The sequence below is a fragment of the Trichoplax adhaerens genome, genomic scaffold, assembly GCF_000150275.1.
Source record: "Trichoplax adhaerens TRIADscaffold_4 genomic scaffold, whole genome shotgun sequence".
NCBI classification, from domain to species: domain Eukaryota; kingdom Metazoa; phylum Placozoa; class Uniplacotomia; order Trichoplacea; family Trichoplacidae; genus Trichoplax; species Trichoplax adhaerens.
In genome coordinates this window covers 295,099-319,030 of record NW_002060946.1, presented here as the reverse complement: position 1 = coordinate 319,030, position 23,932 = coordinate 295,099, and the positions used below count along the sequence as shown (strand labels likewise).

The following is a 23,932-nucleotide window of genomic DNA, read 5'->3' as shown; positions in this document are numbered from 1 at the left end:
GACGGACAACTGTCAACTTAACTAATGTTCTAATACGTAGTATCATTGGGTAAATAATAGCCTCTATTTGTCTTTTGCTGTACGGATTTGCCAATTAGATTCGATCCATCAGATTTAAGACCTGATAGTCCTCCACTACCACCACCCGCTACGGAAGGTCCAGCCGAATTAAGCAAGATGCAGGTAGCCCCCCTTACATCAGATAGTATAAAACGATTCTTTAGTCTTTTTTTCACCTAATTCAAACAATTGTATTTGTAGATAGTTGTTTCGCAGATCTCAATTGCATTGGCACAGATTGAGAAACGTAAATCATATTAATTTTGTAATATTTTATTGTGCAGATTAAAAATCTAATGGAAATAACCAAAAGGCAAATCGAGGAAAGAAAGAAGCAACTTCAAGGCCCTATACCGCAGCCAGTGGCGACCCAAGCACATCCAACAAATGTTAGTCATTTTAAATAAAGAAGATAATAACCGAAAATAGAGTACAGTCAGCCAATGAAATTTTACCTAACCGGTTGAGATGATTACTTCGTGGTTAATCGTCCCTAACCGAAAATAGATTACTGTCAGCGTATAGAATTTGATCCAATCGGTTGAGATGATTATTTATGGTTAATCGTTAGTGACTGAAAACATATTACAGTTAGCGAGTATCACTTTATAATTATCGCTTGAGATAATGATTTCAAATTGAATCTATAATAGCCGAGTAGAGAGTAGGGTCAGTCAACATCATTATATCAAAGCAGTTGACATGATTCATTCAAGGCTAATTATTAGTAATCGACGAAAACATACTACAATTGCCTAACATCATTTTATAAAATCGATTGAGATAATAGCTAAAATTTCAAGAAGAAAAATAACGTTAAATTTTCAATTAAACTACCTGCTAACTTATACTTACAAATAATTTAGATACTCAATCTTCGCTTTCATTACACGCTTATATAGAGCGGTCCTTTAGCTGGACAACCTCTGCAATTAGCTAAGGATGCTATTGACAAAGCTCGTAAAGCCGCCGAACTTCAAGCTAAAATACAACAACAATTCAGTAACAAACCTGATTTAGTAAGTACGCATAGAGCGGTGATGACTTGTATGTAAAATGGCATTAAATTACTACGATAATAATTTCATACTGTATTTATTAAATAACTAATACTGATTGAACGATAACTATTTTCTCGTATGGTGATCAGCTTCAGACTATCAAGTCAATTGCGCCAGGATTTGAAATGTAAGAAGTATAACATAGTATATTTATATCGCTTCTATTTTTTTCTCATTTGTACTTATACAATAATATACTTCAATTTTAGGAATAAATCACTTCCCGTCGTGGATCAAAAGTACAATTTGCATATTTAATAATTAGATAAAACCCTTCTACCTATTCTTACAAATGAATGATACTAATTTCAATTGGAATTCTATACGCGTAGACCGAAATCTGTAATATTAGATAAAGAAGGTCGAATCGTTGATGCAAGCGGTAAAGCTATACAAATGACTCGACGAATGCCAACATTGAAAGTATGACTACATGTTGATACTGACCTTTTTAACTAGTACCTTTACTGCTGATACGCTATAGTTGACAACATAATAGTAATATCTTGCGTTATCAATTTTTTACTTATAGGCAAATATCACAGCCAAAAAAGTTGAACAATTTAAAACTGATAAGATCGACGATAACCTAGAAAATAAAAGTTTTTTTGACCCACGTGTTAAGTTCGTACTATTTCTGACTTATGAGGTTAATGCTTTATGATCACTTCAAATAAATCAATTATTTATAATATCGTTCTAGTATCACTATGGGTGCTCGTAATCGACGGTCATTTAAATTTCATGAGCAAGGCAAATTTGAAAGGGTTGCTCAGCAATTGCGTGCGAAGGTTAGCTGTTGATACAAAGTTTATTTTTTTGTATTAAAGCCCTACTCATGGTAACTCTCTCTCGTATAGGAAAAATTAGAAAAATTAAAGAATGAAATTGCTTCCGTTGCTCAGAAAACAGGCATTTCGTCTGCAACAAAGATTGCTATGCTTGTGCCTCATAAAGAAGCTGTACGTAAACATTTGAACTATTTATTGTGTAATGCTTATTATGCACTATCTTTATTCGTATTATGATCGCTAATGAACTACAATAAATGCTTGCAATAAATGCACATTTTCTACAGCTCCAAGATGATCTGATACCTGATGTGGAATGGTGGGATTCGTTAATTCTACCCAATGAAAGGCAATGATAATTATTTTTTAGGAACGATAAATATATGTAACTTTATAGTTTCTTTCAATTTTATACTCTGATTTTTAATTGTATTCCATTGCTTTGATAGTTACAATGATGTTGAACTCATTGAATCGGATGAAGTAGAATTTCGCGCTATTACCAAGCTAGTGGAACACCCTCCTAGTGTTAAAATTCCCGGTAGATATTGCATTCGGTTGTAATAATATTTTTCACTATTATTACAATGACCTAAGATGATTTGTTATAGGTGATCAACCAGAACAAATTGCTCCGAAAGTTTATTTGACTAAAAAGGTCAGACAATCAATAGTATAAAATTATTGTTTTGGCTAAATCTAAACATTTAAATTATCAAAATTTCTAGAGTTATTAATTTATAAGCATAATCTAACAGAAGCGATGCTACTATAATTTCTTATTATAATATGTGCGCATTTGATTTTACTTGACAGAATTATCATATTTAAATTTGACTACTTGTTAAAAATGTATTAGATTGTGGTATATTATAGTAAGACTGTAGTACTGTACTGCCAAGATAACAATCTCATATCATGAATGGAGTGAAAAATAGATAGAGATAATTTCTTGATAAATACCTAATGTCAGCAATTTCATTCATCAGCTGTAGCATATTTAGTAATTACATGTCAAGCGTTAGTAACAGTCATATTTCTTTCTTTCTTGCAGGAAAGAAAGAAAATAAGAAGGCAAAAAAGGAAAGATATTGAAGCAGAAAAGCAAGAGAGAGTAAGATTGGGAGCAGTCGCTCCTCCTGAGCCTAAAGGTAAAATCTTGACCTTCGGATTCGTAGTATATCCTTGCATTAAATATAACCAGGTTTCAGGAGAAAGATTAAGGTTTCTTATTATTTTCGTAGTGAAATTAAGTAACTTAATGCGCGTCCTTGGTAACGAAGCCATTCAAGATCCAACAAAAGTTGAAGCTCATGTTAGAAAGCAGATGGTGCAACGTCAACGGTAAACTGATAATGGCCGATATTAATACTGTAACGTTTGTTTCCATTCAATTCTTAAATGTACATTCTAAATGACTTATCGATGCTCGTACATTGGTTTAAGCACTAAATTAATTCCTTTGATTCTGCCTATTCTTACTTCTAGAGTTCATGAGGCTGCAAACGCAGCTCGAAAACTAACTTCAGAACAGAAACGCGAGAAAAAGATACGCAAGCTAAAGGACGATATGAATACTGGATGTCATGTATCCGTTTATAGGTATCATTATGAGTATCATCGTCTTTGAATATTGACTTTGAAAATATTAAAACTTCATCTTTTTATGTTAACAGAGTTTACAGTTTGAATAACCAATCAAAGCGATATAAAGTTGATGCCAATGCTCAGCAGTTTTTGTTAACTGGATGTGTGGTTATGTTTAAAGATATCAACATAGTTATTGTTGAAGGAGGTTTGAAAATAAAGAGAATAAAAAAATTTAGCACTTGTGAGATATATTGCTTACATCTGAACGTATAAATGTGTTATAGGACCAAAGAGTCTGAAAAAGTATAAACGATTGATGTTACATCGCATCAAATGGAATGAGGACGTCATTGGTATTATTTCATTCTTAAAATTTGCATTAGAATCAATCGCGATCGGTAATATTTTTTTCTGTTTCTGTAATAAAGCGAAACAAGATAGTAATAAATCGGAAGAAAGACGGAATAAGTGTTGCCTTATTTGGGAGGTAATTCATGAAACATTTTTGAAGTTGTATTGTCTTAAACCCTAGATCGATGGCGTAAGCATTATTTTCTTAATTTACAGGGGCAAGTTAAAGAGAAAGCATTTAATGATTGGAGATTTAAATCGTTTACTACTGAAATTGCAGCCCGTGAACATTTAAAAAAGTACGGGGTTGAGCATTATTGGGATCTTGCTCTTAGTATGAGTATAATTGGAGAAGAAGAAAATTAATACCTTTCGAAATTTCCATGAATCTTATGTAAATACTATTACTGTTAAAACATCTCTGTGATTTGGATATTGCTACTATTACGTATGTAATACTTTTTTCAAAGGCAGTTTTGTCGGTGATGATGTTAATACGGTTATTCGCATGGTAGATTCATTAACTTTTAAATAACTTTTATTTCATTTTAAACTTTAAGCTTTTCCACCTTGAATTGATAATAAAATACGATTAAGAACTTTATAAATGTTGATCGCGATTGTCTTATCCAATTTTTCGAAAAAAAAATTACGGTAATTTTTAATTTAAAACAATCTCTCCATTTGTGTCCTGAAGACACATGGTCAGTAAAACTACAATATTAGGATAATTGCATATTCAAAAATTTAATGAACATTTCCCCTAATTGAGACGCGTCACTTGGAGGCCGATTTTTGTACTGAACGATAAATTGACGACGAATTTGCTGTAGCTTTGGCATGGACAATCGTTCCGTAAATTTGAAGTAAGAATGGTTAAGGAGAAACAATACGACTTTAAAAATTATAGCACTGCATTTTCAAGATTATTGGCATATTACAAATGTGTACATGATAGTTTAAGTTAACCCTTAACACCGCAGTGACATTCATGATTATACTTCTACCATATGCAGTGTACGTGTAGAATAAAAAATTGTAAGCTAATGCAGAAGTGGGATATATTAATCGTAATTGTATATTTAGGTTGTAGCGATTATTTGCAAGTCATTACGACTTTAATAAACTCAACTGTAAAGGATATTTTTTCTTTTGATTTTGGATGAAGTACTAATTCTTCACCGGGCAAATGTTTGTTCTGCTGTTGGAATATTGTCTATAATATAAATAGGGATTAAAGTAGTACAAAAAGATTTCTTAAAGTGTAAATGATACAAGTTATCACATTAACTTTCAGTGTAATTCAATAGTATATAACCATCTGATATAAAATATAAACGGAGATAAGTACCAAAAATGTTAGCAAGATTGAGATAATGTCAATGTACCGTGATCATATCCATGGTAATCTTCTCCATTTCGAACAATAAATTATTTGTTGATAATGGTTGCTACAACAAGACATAATAAACCGTTATACGTTTTCACATTGGAATTATTCATCACATTATCATTTTCTTCTATTAGTATGGATAATTATCTAGTGTAGTAAAAATTTATTGAATGTGATTACACATTGAGTAGATTGGTTTGGCGGAGGTGGTTTTCGATGAAATAATGCATCACATATAGTTTGACATGGCAGTTGATCTAGTTCCTGTTTTCGAATAGACCAATACAATTTATGCATCTATCCACTTCAAGTATTTCTACCATATATCTTTTATAAAAGTTAAATTTTTATGCTTAGCCAGAATTAATGTACCTGAACTACAAAAAGAGGTGAATCCCAACGATTTCGAGGATCAGGTGCTTCATACCTCATTACTAATGCATCTAGGCTATGTAAGATAGAAGATGCTATAAGTATAATATAGTAACTACAAAAGTACAATTACTTAATACGAGTACCTATCGCAGCAGTTGATATTTAGTCTACAGAAGGTTACAGTATACTACAAAGTAAGGCCTAATACTTACATATCTTTACGATATTGCTGGTCATTATCTCTTTTACTATTCCAATCTTCTACTTGATCTTTCGTTACAGCGCAAAATATCTGTGGATATGTCATCACAGACGTTAGGCATACTATAAAACTAAATAATTATACTACGTTCATAATATCATGGCCTAGTTAGACATTAGTTGATTGATTTTCACTGGATATAAATCTAATTTATGATTGGTGAGCACCAATCGAATCGATCGTATTAAAATGCTTAGCAGAGAACGCTTTTAACGTTCACAATGCATCTACGGTATTACAGATCCTGCTTTAAATAACCTTACCACGCAATGAGTTGTCTTGGCAGACTTGCTAATACAATATAGTTCGTAGCGAAATCCTGATTCATTCGAGATGAATATTTATTAGAGAAGGTCTAACAGGTAATGAGGTTGATCAATCATACAACTCTAGTAAATATAGTTCGTAGTGAAATCCTATTCGTTCGTGTTGAATATTTATTAGAGGATATCGAACTTATGGCAAGGTTGATAAATCATACGGTTCTAGTGAAGAATGTTTTAAAGAGCGTATTTCTATGATTACCAATGAAATTTACGTGTATAAATGAAATAAGTTGGCAAGTAATTGTAGCAGAGAATAGAAATTTTTGCTCTTGTATAGGATTGCCTATCTACTATGTACGTGTAGAGTGGACATAGTACAGTATACCTTTGATGTAATTCAATGAATCAAGAATGACAATTTCCTTGCTTGAAATTATCCTATAGGACCAAAATATACGTCATTAGTTAATATTTGTGCCATTAAACTCATTTAAAAGTAAATCAAGAGTATTCATAGTCAATATCAAGGCATCGATTTGCATGATAGGTAGTAGCATTAGACTGTATAGTTCTCGCGTAGTGCTATTCCGATGGCATGCTTACCTTTCAACTGCGGCTTTTAAATGGCCTCGAGCCGATTTTTCAGCATTTGAAGCTAGATCATGAAAGAGAATTGACATCAGTAATTATCTTTAAAATTGTTCTTTCAAGATACCATATTTTACTATAATACATAAGAGTCTAAATAAGAAGCTTTACTGGTATATTATTGCTGTAGTCAAGCATGCGAAATTATACAAAACAGGATGTCCATTTAAAGAATGATATCAATTAACTACCTTCGTAAGCTTTATTTCTATCAACCATTTGGTTATGATCACTAATGAGATGAATATGATCGGCATAATCAGGATGATTTTCATTGATATAATCTATTAATTGCTGGGCTCGAAGGCTCTTGCCACTACATGGGAAACCGGTGATGATAATTAATGGCATAACTGGTAACTTTTTGAGGTCGACGCCAATCGGTAGTATAAGAGGGGAATTGGTTAAAATAGAGGCTGACTGCTAAACTATAGCCTTTATACAGTAATCATAAGAACAGTAATAGAGAAGAGTCAAGGCTTGATAGATAGTAGGATTACAATTTCAGTAGTATGGAGGAATTACGACGTTGGAAGGCAATTTGCAGCAGCATTGCCTCCATCGATTTCTTCATTACTGCTGTCCTACTCCGGTTAGTCCACTGACTGTGACGACACCATTGTAGGAAATTGTATAAGCATAACCGACGATGAACGAGTAGCTATACTGCTTTAGTATGGTATAGTATAGAATATAGTATGACGGGGTACCGCTCGGTATAGTCAAAGTACTATGGAGTGGACACATGAATGGAGCTGGTAGTACTGCTCAATCCAGGAAATGACTGGAAATCATGGCGGATTGATATCCTCTCTCTTCTTCCACTGTTAATGCTGACGACCAAGACTGGCCATGAATGGATCACAGGTCTATTTTTCGATCGCAGGCAGTTCGGGTTGGATGTATTAATAGCTCTGCCTTTAAATCTGTAGTTAATATGACTTGGCTAAGTTATGCTGCTTTCCCAGGGCTGCAGTCTGCATTAGAGATAGCAATGGTAGCGTTAGAACTAGTGTATCACTATACCCTCAATAAATTGAATATCATCCCAAAGTTAGATACGATAACTAGGAGATCGAGATTCAGTTATATTTAAGCACTGCATCTACTAATCTTATTCGTAAAATATGAATCGAAATCGATTAAGAAATGGTTCCATTCTGGGCTTAGCTCGTAAGTAAATATCAGCCAAGTAAGCATTACTAGCTCATTTGACAGTGTTGGCTATGATTAAAACCTTCATATGCAGTACTTTAAAGAATCGAGTATAAAATAGTGCTATTTACTAGCAGCACTTTTCTCATGAATGAAGTTTTGAGATAACTTTTGTTTGACAGAACACAACAGTTCCCTGAATGGTGCAACTTTGTCGGCGATTCCATGGAGTTTGCATGCTTTGCTCAATATTGAGCTCGTGCTTGCGATGTACCGTAAGAGAAGAAGAATCAATGTGCAAACACCAGGAAATTGATTAAGAATTATAAATTTCAGCTAAAGAGAATTCAAAGTTGATTCATGATGATTGCCACGCTCAACTTAATCAATTGCTTCTATTTATTATACCGGTCAACAAGCTACTGATGCTACAATATTGCAGTGATGAACTGGCATCAGATTACTGATATAAATAAATAAATAATTATCATAGTAAAATTTTGATAGCTACCGATACTTGATAAGAATTTGCTCTATTCGAACAGATTTGCATATCATGGAGAATTTAAACGAAATTATAAAGGTACATATCATAAATATTGGCGTATCTTAATCTAGCATCGTCCTAATATCCTGTAGTGTAGGTGTACTTAGCTATGCTAACGTGCTAAGCAAGTTAAAACAACGCATCAAATTATCCTCAATGAAGATGATATGGATTAATTATGCGTGCTGTTATAGCTAGTGGAAATTTCGTGTTCGTCCAAAGTATCCGATCATCGTTTCACCAACTGGCCTACTACTGTTGCTTTACAATCGTAGCATGGCAGTTATACAAGATACTGATATCATGAGATGTAGCCAATGCAATATTTCTATTTCATTGGCTTCTCAAGTAGGCAAATACTTGATCTTCAATCATGTCACGAGTCTTTTTGAATGCATCCAGTATCTCGTTAGGTGTACCCTGTGTATGAGAAGGATCTTCAAAACCGATATGACATCTTTTACCTACTTTGCCTATCCAAGCAGGGCAGTTAGCATCAGCAGAGCCACAGACAGTGATAACAAAATCAAATCGGCGGTCTTTAAATTCGTCCACGGACTTGGGTCGATTGCTACTAATATCGATGCCTATATCGGCAAGAGCAGCGATTGCATTAGGATTAACCTGTGGTGCTGGACGGGTGCCTGCAGAATAGGCTTCAAATCCTTCCAAGCGTGCATTGATAAGACCTTCGCCCATCTGGCTTCTAGCAGAATTGCCGGTGCAGAGTACTAAAACAGAGCGTTTTGCAGACATGATGCAAATATGGTGATATTGAAGCTTTCAGTTGCTCAATTACTTTAACGTGTGGAAATTCTCAAAAGGGGCCCGTGCCAACTTTCGCAGCTTGGCTTCTGTTGCTAAAGCAAGGCAGCTACCAGAGTTTGACTAGTCTGCGAGCTACGTCTTACCTTCTGGAAGCAATAATTAATCGAACCTATCTACGCTATATTATTGCTACTACTGTATACAAAGCTAGCCTAATTAATGACCATCTGCTTCATTTGCATATGGTAAACAGTAAGGAAAGCCAATCTTGTTCATTTGCATATGGCCATTGGCCAGCAAAAACGGGCCAAAACCACGCACAGTGATCAAATAACGAGAGCTGGTGATATGCTATACTGAATGATGTATGGTTAACGTTTGTTTGGCCATATATACTGGTTTTGACCAGTCTTGTGGTGATCTTAGCTGATCCAAAATGTAGTAGTATTGTAGTCCAAGTAGCTTGTACTCTTCTACTCTATAGTAAATCAACTATTTACAGACTATTGTTCGACGCATAGTATTGTATAGCAACCACTCATCCATTTCTCAATTACACTCGGAATCCCGACAGAGAGACATCTGCTCAAATAGCTTTTGGTTTCTATGACAACTGCAACAGCAATCGTCAAAAAAACCCCCAAAACGATTAGACTGCATAAAGTGTAATTAATATTAGTCTTTTATTGTTGATGCTAAGAGTGCTACAAGTAAAGTTACATTGTAGGGTAAAAGTTAAAAGTAATTTACAAATTGGTCAACATTATTGGTTACTACTAGAGAAATTACGCTAAATTCGATGATCATTAAGCAGTTGTCCATGATTCGTTTGCCCTCGTAATTTGCTATCATAACGATTCCTTGGTATTAAAGTGACAATTCCAACGTTGTCTTGTAAGTGCATGTGTCATTTTACCTTGGTGACACAGTACAATTATTATTTGCGATATAAGGATATCTTCAAGTCCATGTTATTGCCGTAATTGAACTTGCTTCACAACAAAATTATCCAGCACTATCTTATTATTACCCTAGCGGACGTTAAATTATTGTATAGCATACTGTAGTAAAGATGTCGGTTTATGATCGAGCACCTCGCAAATTCCTTCAAAGTGTAGGCAGTACATCAGTAAATGTAGGCCCTGGATCCTATTCTACCTCTGAAATAGCCAATGCTAAACGAAAAGTCGACAGTTATGCCCCATTTTCGTCCATGACAACACGCCAATCGGCTCTCGATGTTGGAGAAAACGTTATCGCTACGCCCGGGCCTGGCCAATATGAATTTAGTCGCTTCGGTAGCGAACGTGTTAAAGGTGCAGCTTCACTAAAAGATACAACCAAACGCTTCGGCGACAATACAACTCTAGCACCCGGTCCAGGAGCTTATAATCCTTACAATAGTAATAAATCACAGGCAACGAGCAAGAAAATTCCAGAATTTAAGCCAAGAGTTCAATATTTGGTAAGTCAATTCGATCAATCTTGTAACATTGATATACAGTATATACTGAAAAGTAAAGCAAATCGTTGAATAGATCGATGCTATGTACGCACAGAGTATAGTGTTGATTACAATAATTGACAGAAATAGTCATTGAGAAAAGAATTGATAGGTATATGAGTAAATATTTAAAATTTATTTATGCTGAGATAGTTGCTATATTTTTTCCCTATTTTATTTTAAATCTTCTTCAACCATATCTATAGAGAAGACCAGACGCTCCATCTATCCCAATACCTAGTCAAGCCTACGGTTATGAAGAATCAAACGGCGGACATTTAATGTCGCAAAAACCTCCATCACATGATACCACACTTGGACCAGCATATTACTCGGTCGACGGCAATAACGTCAGATATTGTGGCGATAAGTATAGAGGAATTCATTTTAATAGGCAATCTTCAAAAAGGCTTGAATTTCATAGTCATCCTGGTCCTGCCCCTGGCGACTATGATATCAGCTTGTCGTATAGAAAAGAAAATCACCCTACCTATCGTGACAACGGTAATCAAATATTTGAATCCAATTCCCCACGTTATTTAGATATTTTACAAAAGCAAGAAGAAAAACGAGGTATTCCAGGACCTGGAGCTTATGACATTAACCACTCAATAACTGTCAAATCAACGGCACCATTAGTAGACGAAGACGGAAAAATAATTGAAAGTGTTCCATTTGGAACGCAGGCAAAGGTAAACAATCAATCCTGTCATACTAATAAAAATCGTTAAAAGATTGAAATAAGTTTCAAATAATTAGCTTTTAAAAACATTCAAAAGACATATTTTCTATTCTTCAAACGTGATAATCATTTCGAAATAGTCTCAATAAGTATATCTTTCATGTCATATAACTACTATATTTATCCAATAGCAAACAGCAGTGAAATTACTGGTTAGGATATCATAGCCAGTTTAAATATCTTACAACTAAGTTTATAAATTACAACCTCAAAGAAGTGTACGAGTATATCGTTAATATTAACCCCCCTTTTTGAATATCAATAACTTTATTGTATTAGTAAGTATCTTTATAAATGTGCGCATATATTTATTATAGCGGTTCCCTGAAGCAAAATTTTCAACTCCAGCTCCTGGCACATACGGTGAGCCGCGAATTGGCTTTCAAACTTCAAACAAGTAAGTATAATATTTCGATGCTATCAGCTTAAAAAATAGTTCATACTCTTCTTTTATTTTTTATAGTAGAATACTATAATATTTTTCTTTGCATCTTTATTTTTACATGCAAAATTATTCAATAAGTATAAATTTCACAATACGAAGTAACGATTTGTAAATTTCACTTTATATACTGCCGTTATTACACAGGATTGAAAATTTAAAAGCTGTACCATTTGGTAAAACTTCGGCACGTTTCGATAACCATCGCCGTCAGAAATTCTTACCAGGACCTGGTACATACAATTATCCTGGTATTGCTGATAATAGTCTACGTAAATCCCAATTGGAAAGCTCAAGAAAGGGTGCCTTTGGTTCAACAGCAGTTCGTACTGTTCCATTAGCTAATCCAGAAAAGAAAGACGCACCTGGTCCAGGCTATTATCAAGCTGTTGATCCTAAAACAGTTGGTGGTAGCAGATATGTTAAACCTACAGTCCAGTTTATGTCTAGATCAGATCGTATTGCATTAATCGATCCTAAAAGTGGTGAATTACCTGGCCCAGGATCATACGATCTCAGCAAGGCTTACGATCGTAGCCAGGGAAAAGTACTAGCAGAATATCCGTCTAAGAGTATTGCTAAAAGTAAAGTAACACCATTCTTAACATCGTCTAAGCGCATTAGCAATGAACTCAATCGCCAACCAAAAGGTCCATGGCCAGGACCGAGTGATTATCTACCGCAAAAATTAAAACGTCCTGGTGGCAAAAAAGGTATAATGGGAACAGATAGCGATCGATTTCATTCTACCGTTAATACAGCTCCGGGTCCGGGTGCCTACGATTTGTATACACTACAATCTGATACTGTTCTGAAAGGGACATTTAACGTTAAGTTGGGGAAAGTAATGCCCTCCCCCTTAGGAAAACGCCGCACTAACAAGGGTATTTCTGTACCATAAATCATGATGATATATTCAGTTAATTATCTAAATTTTGTAAACATGAATTAAGGCAAGATTTATATTGTGTCAGTAAAGTGACAAATATACGTATCTTTCATCTTAGTCGGTGATAGAAATGATATTACCTCTATGATGAATGTTAATCAACTAAGATATTATACTTATCTAGCCAGTCTACAAGTATAACATAAATAATTTACTAAATGTTTAATTATTTACGCTTTCATGAGCTACGAATGATATCAAGAATGCTTCTATAGTTTATTAAACATGCCCTGTAATATATGATATAATTTTTTTTATAAATTGGTGTCCGAATTAGGGACATTAAAATAGTAATGGTTAAATTGCATATCAATCAACATTAATATGATTCTAGCATAGACTGTGATAAAATCTCATCTCCCGTCTATACCTGTAATTATCCACTGACGTAAAATAAAGTCTATAAAAGTGGTTAATTAAAATTGAAACAGTAAGAAACTGAAAGTAAAAATATGATTACCTCAGCTACATACGCACGCCGGAATCTTTGAAAGAAGCGCCGAATGGACGTAGTTGTATAAAATGATTTCTTGTGTACTAGGAACAGTCAAAGATCGATTTGCAAGATCAATGTAATGGTACATAGAGTGCTGCAAACGCTATCAACTGCATATGTAACACCACTAGTAGTGCTAAGTGCTAATGTATTAATTAATGGATCATAAGTTCATAGTAAGTAAAGCATGCATCCTCAGGGAATATTTCTACGTTTTTACATGTATTTAATTATGGTTTAATTTGACATTAATACTGTTACACAATTTATTAAAACAAATTTTATACAAAATATGTTAAGATTATTAACAAACTATAATGTCTTAATCAATTTATATGTTACTAGTCCCAAGCTGGCGCTTTTAAAAATCAAATTCTTAATTAATTTCCTATTACATTGATATTCGTACATTACATCATGATAACAGTACGATGTAATACAGCATATATGATCTATATTACACCTTGGTAACCCTTAGAGTAGGTTATGAGTATTGAGAACCAAATTACAAGATGAATCATAAATCATCTTTTAATTAATCAATTCTACTAGGTCATTTTTATTTTGCCTTCACGACACAGTTCTAATACGGCCATATAAAATGATATGTGCTATTTCATTTCATAGCCAATTCGCTGCGGTACGTAAGAGCTAACATTCATTCAATTCACATTTAATCTTATAACTATTTCAACTTATCGACAACTTTTCACAAGTTACTACACTTATGAGAAAATAAAGAAAATAAGCTCGTGAGTAATCAATAGTTCGTATTTCATGATATGAAACTGCTTCATGAAATTTGATTTTCCTTATCGTATTACCCGTAGTTATTTTACCTAGAATAATTACTTTCCTCCAGTCTAATGGTTTCAAAAAATTAATGAAGTGCATCATTGATATATTATACGAATAAGTATCAACAGGTCCAGTTAGTAAAAAATACAATAACTAGACAAAAAGCAAAAATTACCGATATTTTCTGAATAAATAATGTCCACTTTAGCTAAATGAAAATGACATGGATTTATGATCATATGGCATCGGTGTAAGAGTAGCACTTAAAGTGGTGGTCTGATTGTCAAGATAGTATCAAATTACTGTATTGTCAGGTATTGCTGTAGCTTTAATCCTTCTGGAATCAAAACATCTTCGAGCTTAGTAAGAGATTGAGCAAATAAGAATGTAACCGGAAACATATAAGTTAAGTCCATCATTAGACGATAATTTGAGTTTTGGGTACCGCCGCGGGCTGCTACATATTGTATTATAGAAGCGGGCACTCGATCTTCAAATTCGCTTATTGGCATATACATAGTTAGAATTTTCTGGATCTAAAAAGGCATATGAAAAAACGATCGATTGCAATCAGAGCTTGGGAATACTATATAATATAATTAAAGATACTGTAGTAATCAAACTATCATAGGAGCATAATATTTATCGTACAGTAAATAAAAATATTACATCTATGCTTAATTTTTCGTTTTATTGTTTTATAGTACCTGTAGCGGGTTTAATCTGTTACACATATCAAAGATTCCATCAACATCTTCTTTAGTCTTCTTGCTAACTTGCAATAATTGTGTCGCTTGTGTTACATACTCAAGTGATTCTATGGCACCGCTTTCCGATAAATCATTGTCTCGGCACCATTCCTCTAATTGACTAATGTTATAGCGAATTTGCATTCCTTTGGACCAGTTACACATATCTTTTCTTAATAACATGTTATTAAGCATATATGCAGCAATAAAGTAAAAGATTTGTCTGAAAACTTGCTTAATCACTTCCGCGTCAATATCGAATTCTTTGAGAACTGTTAACAGATCAACTAAGATCTTAGTTATAGTTGTTACATTAATACCACTCTGTGCTTTACTAGGATGACTCTTAAAGAATTGCTTCGATGGTGAAACATCAGGTATTAATTCAGCCTCAAGCATGGCCTTTATGATGATCGTTTGCAACTTTTCATGTACAGTTCTGAGTAACTCATGGTAAATTCTAACAGATAAATCAGTAAGTACTTGACAGTAGTCATCCAAGTTAAAATTTTGTAAATTCCAACGTTGATTTTCTTCCCCTCCTTCCGCCAATTCATCACCACTGTATTGCTTGATTAAGTGAGTTAATCGGCAAGTATTGGCTAACCAAAATATTGTCATATTAATGTTACTTTTCGACTTTTTAATGACAGCTCTAATACCATTGATGTAGTTGGTCAGTAAACCTTGTATGCTACGATCGTCATTATTATAATCAGCATAACGTAAGCACATAAAGGTTATGAATGCAGGCGATGTAGGAATACCATCTGGTATCATATCAGGCTTAGCATGTACAAGCTGCTTGATAAAATTTCCGATATCTTGTCGACGAAATTGAATCCAACATTTCCTCTCATGTGAGCGGTGTTTAATTTTAATATTTCCATCTACTGTGTCGTGCGAATTGCTCACTTTCGATTTTGGTTTATCAATTTCAGTTCTTGTTACATCTTTACTTTCATTCTTATCTTCGTTTTTATTACTGTCATTAATGTTAACGTTACCGTTAACATCGTCAGCGACTGGTGGTTTATCAATAGAGACAGATCTCATAACAAGTCCTGCATTTGGTCCAGTTATACGTGGTTGCCTACCACTAGCGAACAAACTGCTAGCACGTTTTTTAGATACTTCATCGCTATTACCCATCTTTCGGAACTCCCTCCTAATTTGACTTTTCAGTGATTCTATATTGGCTTCCATACTACTGCAACGAAGTCGCAATTCCTCATTCTCGGCAACTACTTCTTTTACTTGTTCATTTTCAACTACAATTTCGTTATTATTTCGCTGATTTTCTGATTTTTGTTCAAGATCACGAACGGCAGCTCTCAAATATTTATTAGCTCCAATTAGTGCATTCAGATCTCCATCATATTCAAGGAGTGGATCTAAAATTGCAATAAAAAATAACGTATTAATATAGTTAATTCAGTTTCTACTGTAGGTCATAAAACTCTGCTATGTTTTCCTACCATCAATTTTGTATTTATAATCTTTTATATTTTCCTTCGCGGTATCTTGGTCATTGTGGCCGGTTTTTGCAGTTGCAAGCTGCTTTTTCAACTTTTCGTTTTCCACCAAGGCCTTATCTAGATCTTTCGCTATCTCCTTCTCAGACTTGCCCACTACAGTTACAGCGTGATGACGTAACAGACTATTAACTGTAACGAGTTCCCAATATTGTCTCTCCATCTGTGATAATCTCTCCACTTCATTTTTCAGTAAACGAGTTCTGGTTTTACCACGAATTTCAGCTTCACCCGCTAAAATATTAATTATCATCAGTTAGTGGTTATTCAAATGACAGTTTATATCTAAGTACAAATGCCAATATCCTAATAATTACCTAGGTTCTTCAATTCTTGTTCTAATTTGTCTCTTTCGTTCTTAACCATTTCGTACTTTATTTTCATCGCGGACAGAACATTTCCTATGTAATCAAGATTTGCAAGTTATACGGTCCGTACGCAAATTCCTACTTTGTGTTAATTGTGCAAGAATTGGTTCTATTAAAATATACCTTCAGCGCTTTGACTAGTTTCTTCTTCTAGATTAATTAATTGTATAATAAATATGATAATTGATTTAATGATCCAATCATGAATTAACACAAAGGAAAAGTTATTAATTTCAATTTCTTCCTACATACCTAAGCCATCAACATCTAAATCGATCCCGGAAACTACACCCGCAAACTTTTCATTCATTGCTCGCTGTTGCTTTTGCTGTAGCTCCATTTCTTCTTGTAGATTATCGAATCTCTGTTCTAATCTTGCATGATCCTTCAGATGGCGCTGATAGTGTTCTCTAGTCTGCTCTAATTCGGTCTTATGTTCATCTCGTTGAACCACAGTTAAATGCAATTCTTCCTTTAGCTTACTATTTTCTGTTTCGATTTCCTGTTGTTCTTTAAGTTGACTTTCTACTAATGATAGCTTCTCTTTCGTTGAATCAATTTCCTGTGCACATAGTGTATGAAGAAATTAAAATTATCCTATATGAAGCATTTACGATGCTAATAAACAACATAATTTAATATTCAAGATAAGAAACCTTTTGCATGATTAATTCTGTTTCTTCTGCTGCAGTCAGGACATCATCATATCGTTTATTACTATTTTCTAACTCCGATTTAGCAGATTCTATTTCAGCTTCTAGAACATCAATACGTTTAAGAGCTGCAGCCAGACTACTTTTAACTTCACTGAAAGAAGTTAACTGTTTTTTTAAATCATCGGTTTCCCGCTGGCTACGGATTAATACTTCATTTTCTTTTTGCTAGTATAATTTAACAGTATATTCATTATTATGAAAGCAAATGAACATTGTTAGTAATGTGATTCGGCTTACCTGTTCCGTTAAACGGCGCTGTAATGAAATAATTTTATTTTCCATACCCTTCTGTAATTCTTGCAGGTGAGCAACAGAACGAGCTTCGATCTAATTATGTGGTGATGTTTAAGGCAGGGCGCAAAATATATGGCAGTGTTAGGTAACTTTAAAACAATTACGTTAACAGTATGTTATTACCAAGTTGATGCAATATCAGTTTTACTGCTACCTTTAATTTCTTTAATTGTCTTTTCGCAATTAGCCGCCTTAAACAGCATTGCAATAAAATGATCGCTTTAAGAGTTCGATAATATCTCGCTTTCTCCATCCAACAACGCACGTTTCTTTGAATAATAATTGCTTTTTTATTTCTTAGTAGGTGTACGTATTTTTTGCGAGCAAATTTGATCCTTGTTAAACACTGCATCTGGATGATAACTTGTCGTAACAACTTATATGCCTTTCGAGCACGAAATCCTCGAAATCGTTTTTGAATAACAGTTGAAGCTTTGGTTTGACATAGAAATAGTAGCAACCTGCGATAAAATGGCAGATTATATAAAAGCAATTCGATAAGCGCTAATTATCAGGCATGCACAAAAAGTATACTTTCAAGTCTGAAATCGAAAAAAGCTGACCGTCGCGCGCATAAGCCACGGTAAAGTGATTGGATCTTGATTGTTGAGTTTCGTAACTGTTGATAACGTCTCCTTTGCCGCCAGCCTTTGATAAATTTTTGGATCATGATACTTGTACGATTTAATTTGTCACTGCGCAACTTCTCTAAATAGGCGACCTGTTCAATAGCAGATATCGATCTATTAGATATCTTTAAAGGAGGCACAAACATTGTAGAAATTTTTGAATTAGCTTTACCTGTCCTGGTCTAAAGAAAATTTTAGTTTTGCCAAGCTGAATTTTATCGGCGTCCTATATAGTGAAATACGAGCATATCATAATCGGTAGCTTCGGAAGCCAATTAAATACTACAATTTAATAATTATCTGCCTATTTCTATGTCTTGAAAACTCAAACAATCTAATAATGTATGTTAACAACTACAAATCAGCTAGATTTGCCAACGTACGCTAAATTTTTACGAAAAAGGTGGGCAGGCTGATATTAGCTTATTTCTTAAGAATTATTTCAGGACAAGCGAACCAAATGACGTTTCTTACCGAAATATAACTCTTTACTATATTGGAACAAGTGCCCTTTAAATCATTTCGATCGATATCGCTAGATAGCTTTGCAAGAACTCGATAGCGCGTATAGAAGTCCATATAGGTCCACCTAAATTTCAATTTAGTACATTGATATTTAATTAAAATACAGATATATATACAGTCGACATACTGGATAAGTCTATAAAGACATATAACGTAGGTTAATTAGAAACGTTGTTTCTACCTTGATGGGAACCCAGCTGCGCTGATTTTGATAGTTTCTATAATACCACAAGCTCGCAACTGCTGAACCGATAACGTCGGCTCAAACCTAAAGCAAAGTTTATCATAACTCCTGAATAAGCTATTTTTTATAGAGAGTGTCGTATATCTCATCATGATTGTAGTTCACATCTGTGTGCATGATACTTTTCTACAGCTTACGTAAATGGAGCTTTTCGTTCATTAGGCTTTATCGTACGGACGTAATGAGGCTTGGTGTTGTTTAATGTCGTCATTAGCTGACCAACTGAGCCAATAAACTATTAGAATCAGAAATTGTAATCAAGTTTAGAATCTGACGAGTTCACATCAGTGTTAACATAGCATAGCGAAGAACCTGTGAGCCAACAGTTTTAAGTCTTTTCTTTTCATTTCCTAAACGTAATCTGCCAGCCGAAGAAGAACGAATACGAGAACCACTTGAAGTAGAACCACGTGATCTTTCTTCAGTTGCTTCGTGGAACATTTCGGCTACAATTTCAAACTTACATTGCAAATAAAGATTTAGTCATAAAAATTAAATGTTATAAAATAAAAACTTCACTTATCATACCTCACTCGCTCTTAAAATTGATAGGTATTCTTCAAAAATAACATCTTTATTTTTTTCTATAAATCCATAACATTCATATGTAACATTGCCGCAAAAATGATGAACGATAAAGGAAGATTGTGAAGTCCTAGGCTTGCTGAAATAGTCATGCTTTTTATTGCCGAAATTGTTATATAACTTCTGAATCCAGTTTTTATCAGTTCCTTGTACCTGTAAATGAAAGGTCAGAATAGAACTAATGAATATTGAAAATAGATATTTAATTAATATTGGTAAATTACTAACCTTGCATTCTTCATCTAATAACGCAATAATTCCCATTTTTCCTTCAACTAGGTCAATACAAGGTTGATTGTCATAAAAGTCAATAAAAGTCCATTCTATCTCTTCTTTTATATATTCTTCTTGTTCTAATTTGAAAACGTGCTAGGAATGAAATCAACATGGAAGAGTTATTAACAGTTAAATAAGCAATAATTAAAAATGCTACCATTATCATAATACTAAGCTTACCATACAGAATTGCTGTTGAAGTTTCTCGTTTGCGAAATTGATGCAAAATTGTTCAAAGCTGTTCCATTCAAAAAATTCGAAGCTATGGCAAAAATATTACATCATGTTACATAATATAAAATTGAAAGGATGATTGTAAAGAAGATCGATTTATTTTTATACCCGTATATATCCAGTACACCTATAAACGAATTCGCTTTCACGGTCGCAGCTAGAACTTCGTTAACAGTTTGGACAATCCAGTCAAATAACTTCGAATAGATAAGTTTTGCTAATCCATCACGAGCTGTAGCAGCCTTCAATAATCAATAAAAATGTGTTGTATTTAGGGTATTTTAACTTATTAAATTTAAATTTAGGTACAAAAATATAATTATTCTCATATTGAATCTACCTGTTTCGGGGTTAATGGTTTAGTGATTATCTCATGCATCGTAGAAATTTTTCTATTACATAACCATTTCTGTAGTTGCGGAAAATTAATACCTAATAATTCCACAACATTCGCTAAACTTGGATCGTCATCCTGTTAGACAAATGCAGAAAAAATGCCGATTCGGATTTTATTCTCTTATTACAGTACTTCTGTTAGTCTATGGTAATTTGTAAATTACGATATTAACTGTAATAACGTATCACCCCCTACCATTATAAAACATTCATCCGGCTCATCATCTAACGTCACAAATTTGACATTTCCCAGATGCAGGACAGCAGCAACTGAACGAAAAATAACGCGTTGATGTTCTGAGGTTACACCTATTGTGAATAAATACTTTATTAATTTGACATTCGATGCTTTCGTGGCTCACTTTAAGTTTTTTAATTTAATAATTAAACGAAGTAAGTAAAGAATATCAGCATTGAAGATAAAACACTGAATTTTCTAACCAAGAATTTCAAAAGCGTCTATAGTGGATTGTAGACTATCTTTGTCGTCTATAGTGTCAACAACAGGATTACCGCCTTGTTGGGTGTAATAGAAATCCATTGCATTTTCTACGAAGAAAGAATATTAAAATTATAATGAATGCAGAGTTACAAGGAGACAATAAAATCTTATTGTAAAATTTATGCCATCATCGCATCTATTAACCAACCTAAACTTAATTCTTCTAGATACGGTAATTGGCGTGACTCGCAAAGCTGATAGAAAATATGATAATTTCTTTCCTGTTCAGCTTGGTAAACAACTCTAGACTTCTCCAACAAATAGGTTCTCATATTGGCTCCAGTAATCCCTTGATTTTTATCAAAATTGATTTCTATAAATTTTCCAAATCTGCTACTATTATCGTTTCGCGTCGTCTTTGCATTGCCGAAGGACTAAAGAAAATAATGATATTAGTTAATATAGTACAGATGTCATCAAAATTTTTTTTAAATTGAAAACCATCAATTCTAGAACTCTCTTAATACTTTCTTACCTCCATAATAGGATTTGATGCTAAGACTTTCCTTTCGACCTGCGTTTCACTCGATGATCCACCGACAGCAGCCAAATATCTCATTGTAAACCTAGCACTAACCGTTTTACCAGCACCAGATTCTCCACTAATAATAACACTTTGATTTTCGTTATCCCTGCAATACCGAATAATTACGTAAAATTAGAGATCACAGAAGATGTTAGAGATAGACGCTGTAAAGGTAAATTATCGTTGTAAATAGTGAGCACCATCTAGAGGTGCTTTCAAATCTAACGTATAAATAAAACTGCTTCGACGGTGATTCATTTATAGATTGAGATATGCATTTTCCTGCTCACGGTTGCTGACCTTGTCATTGCGCTAAAAGCATCTTCAGCAACAGCAAAGATATGAGGATCTAGTTCGCCCATAGTTTGACCGCGATACTGCATGATAAAATCCTCTCCGTATATTGGTAATGATTCATACGGATTTATGGCTACTAAGACGATACCTAAATAATAAATCGATCAATCTTAGCGATGGGTGAGCTACGGCAAATAGATTCATCGATTGCCATTTTACTAACAACAAGATACTAACCACAGTAGGTATATATTGTTGTGTTGAGGAAACGATATTGCAGATTGTATAAAACTGAAAAAAATTGATATGAAATTATTAACGATAGTTGTTTTAAATTATTTCCAAAAAAAGCTGAGTTGGTAATAATGACCGTCTACTCGACATAACGAAGTATGCAATTCATTAATCTTGTAAAGTGTAGTTAGATATGATAGTTACTAGACATTGAGTACCTGCTGGCTCGTGTAAATAACTAAGCGATGTCAAGTCATCAGCACCAATCAAGATGTCAGGATTTCGCAAAGGAGGCAGATCTTCAGGTTTTTTAACATCTACGGTCTTACTCTGTATATTGGATGTGAATTAATAAGCATTTTATATTTGTCATATCTCAGAATAAATCTACACGTAAATACAGTATAGTTAATTGTACTTATTTACATCAAATCGACTACGGTACTTTGCTTTCAGTCAGCTATTAATGATACACCATTCAAAACACCATCAATTGCAGAATTTGAATCATTTTAATGCTAATGACTGAATTACAGTAAAGTCATTAAATATAATGACTACATCTTGTAAACTTCAATATAAAGGGATTATGATGGGTATCACAAGGTCATCTAAAAAATATTATTAGTTATTGTAAAATGTACTACTACATGGTAATTACGATGATAGAGGCGTGGCTGCTTATTTTTTGGGCATCACAATAGCCAGTACCTAATATGACGGTATGCCGTTCTGTATATTTGTCTATTCATATCAATGTTTTAGATATTCATTTATCTAAAAATTCATGTAAATAATTTATACTAAAACAAAGCTACATTATAGATGCTGAGACTGTACCTAAGTTTCTCAACACTACTAATACATACTATTTAGTATTATAAAATCAGGTCCAAAAACGATATAAAAACAAGAAATCTTAGAGCATTAGTGATGCATTCCAGGACAGAAATGTAATGCTACTATTATCATCAATAGATTAATTGTTCTCATACTTTTGAAATTAAGAGTAAAAATATATATCGTAGCTATAATTGATCAATAATAGCGAAATGTACACATTGTTACTAATTGTGTATTTTCTAGAGCAGTTGATAATCATAATAAGTCAAATGATTTCACTCCTAGAAAAATCATGGTGTTAGGATGATGAATTTAATTACTCTCCTCGCTACATTTCTATCCTAATACAATATTTACTAACTAACAACGTGAGAAAACTAAGCTCATCTACGTAAAACAATATCAATATTTAATAAGAACTAAGCATTCAATTGCGTAGAATTTCTTTAAGCTAGTACGTACAGATGATATCTGTTAATTACATGTATCTACTTTCGATATTTCTTATCGAGATTTAAAGATATCTAGCACAATGAATTTAGTGGAAGAGTACACAAAGTACAGTATTTGAGTATTCTACTGGTAGTCTTAGGTGTACTTTAATAGGAAGAAATAGTGCACAGCTAAAGTACTTACCGAACCATTGTCTAAAAATACTCGTAATTTGTTATCCTTAATGGGGCCGACAACAATTCCAGCACGCCAGACTATGTCTTTGTCTGGAATCCATACCCCTGTTCCCTAAAATTAATGAGAGATAATTATCATTTGTTTATTACAA

General features: G+C 33.7%; 5 protein-coding genes across 5 annotated transcripts; 2 read left to right on the top strand and 3 right to left on the bottom strand.

Annotated features, from left to right (window-relative positions):
• Window positions 1-338: 338 nt before the first annotated feature.
• TRIADDRAFT_37477 (uncharacterized protein) lies at window positions 339-4,219 on the top strand (the record flags this gene model as incomplete). The annotated part of the gene is made up of 16 exons (XM_002111733.1): window positions 339-449; window positions 963-1,111; window positions 1,454-1,544; window positions 1,654-1,745; window positions 1,825-1,912; window positions 1,982-2,083; window positions 2,200-2,240; window positions 2,362-2,453; window positions 2,524-2,570; window positions 2,967-3,063; window positions 3,157-3,256; window positions 3,401-3,514; window positions 3,589-3,707; window positions 3,787-3,855; window positions 3,931-3,989; window positions 4,070-4,219. The coding sequence occupies exons 1-16, from the start codon at window positions 357-359 to the stop codon at window positions 4,217-4,219; spliced, it is 1,503 nt and encodes a 500-aa protein (XP_002111769.1). The 5' UTR covers window positions 339-356.
• An 812-nt stretch (window positions 4,220-5,031) lies between these two features.
• Window positions 5,032-7,148, bottom strand: TRIADDRAFT_55146 (uncharacterized protein; the record flags this gene model as incomplete). Its single annotated transcript, XM_002111274.1, has 8 exons — window positions 5,032-5,109; window positions 5,242-5,304; window positions 5,619-5,694; window positions 5,834-5,913; window positions 6,147-6,202; window positions 6,535-6,587; window positions 6,753-6,804; window positions 6,989-7,148. The coding sequence occupies 8 exons, from the start codon at window positions 7,146-7,148 to the stop codon at window positions 5,032-5,034; spliced, it is 618 nt and encodes a 205-aa protein (XP_002111310.1).
• Window positions 7,149-8,832: 1,684 nt separating this feature from the next.
• TRIADDRAFT_55145 (expressed hypothetical protein) lies at window positions 8,833-9,255 on the bottom strand (the record flags this gene model as incomplete). The annotated part of the gene is made up of 1 exon (XM_002111273.1): window positions 8,833-9,255. The coding sequence occupies one exon, from the start codon at window positions 9,253-9,255 to the stop codon at window positions 8,833-8,835; it is 423 nt and encodes a 140-aa protein (XP_002111309.1).
• A 1,084-nt stretch (window positions 9,256-10,339) lies between these two features.
• Window positions 10,340-12,856, top strand: TRIADDRAFT_55144 (uncharacterized protein; the record flags this gene model as incomplete). The annotated part of the gene is made up of 4 exons (XM_002111732.1): window positions 10,340-10,732; window positions 10,978-11,463; window positions 11,831-11,910; window positions 12,103-12,856. The coding sequence occupies 4 exons, from the start codon at window positions 10,340-10,342 to the stop codon at window positions 12,854-12,856; spliced, it is 1,713 nt and encodes a 570-aa protein (XP_002111768.1).
• A 1,641-nt stretch (window positions 12,857-14,497) lies between these two features.
• TRIADDRAFT_24346 (uncharacterized protein) lies at window positions 14,498-23,889 on the bottom strand (the record flags this gene model as incomplete). The annotated part of the gene is made up of 27 exons (XM_002111272.1): window positions 14,498-14,734; window positions 14,906-16,341; window positions 16,426-16,707; window positions 16,800-16,883; window positions 17,103-17,388; window positions 17,507-17,698; window positions 17,747-17,893; window positions 18,015-18,321; window positions 18,424-18,581; window positions 18,662-18,715; window positions 18,964-19,078; window positions 19,196-19,282; window positions 19,396-19,493; window positions 19,571-19,717; window positions 19,787-19,996; window positions 20,072-20,212; window positions 20,300-20,381; window positions 20,462-20,595; window positions 20,694-20,825; window positions 20,946-21,058; window positions 21,191-21,298; window positions 21,400-21,625; window positions 21,727-21,883; window positions 22,078-22,222; window positions 22,312-22,365; window positions 22,527-22,632; window positions 23,773-23,889. Coding segments are annotated over 27 exons (5,355 nt in total), but the record flags the coding sequence as incomplete, so codon positions are not given.
• Window positions 23,890-23,932: the final 43 nt, after the last annotated feature.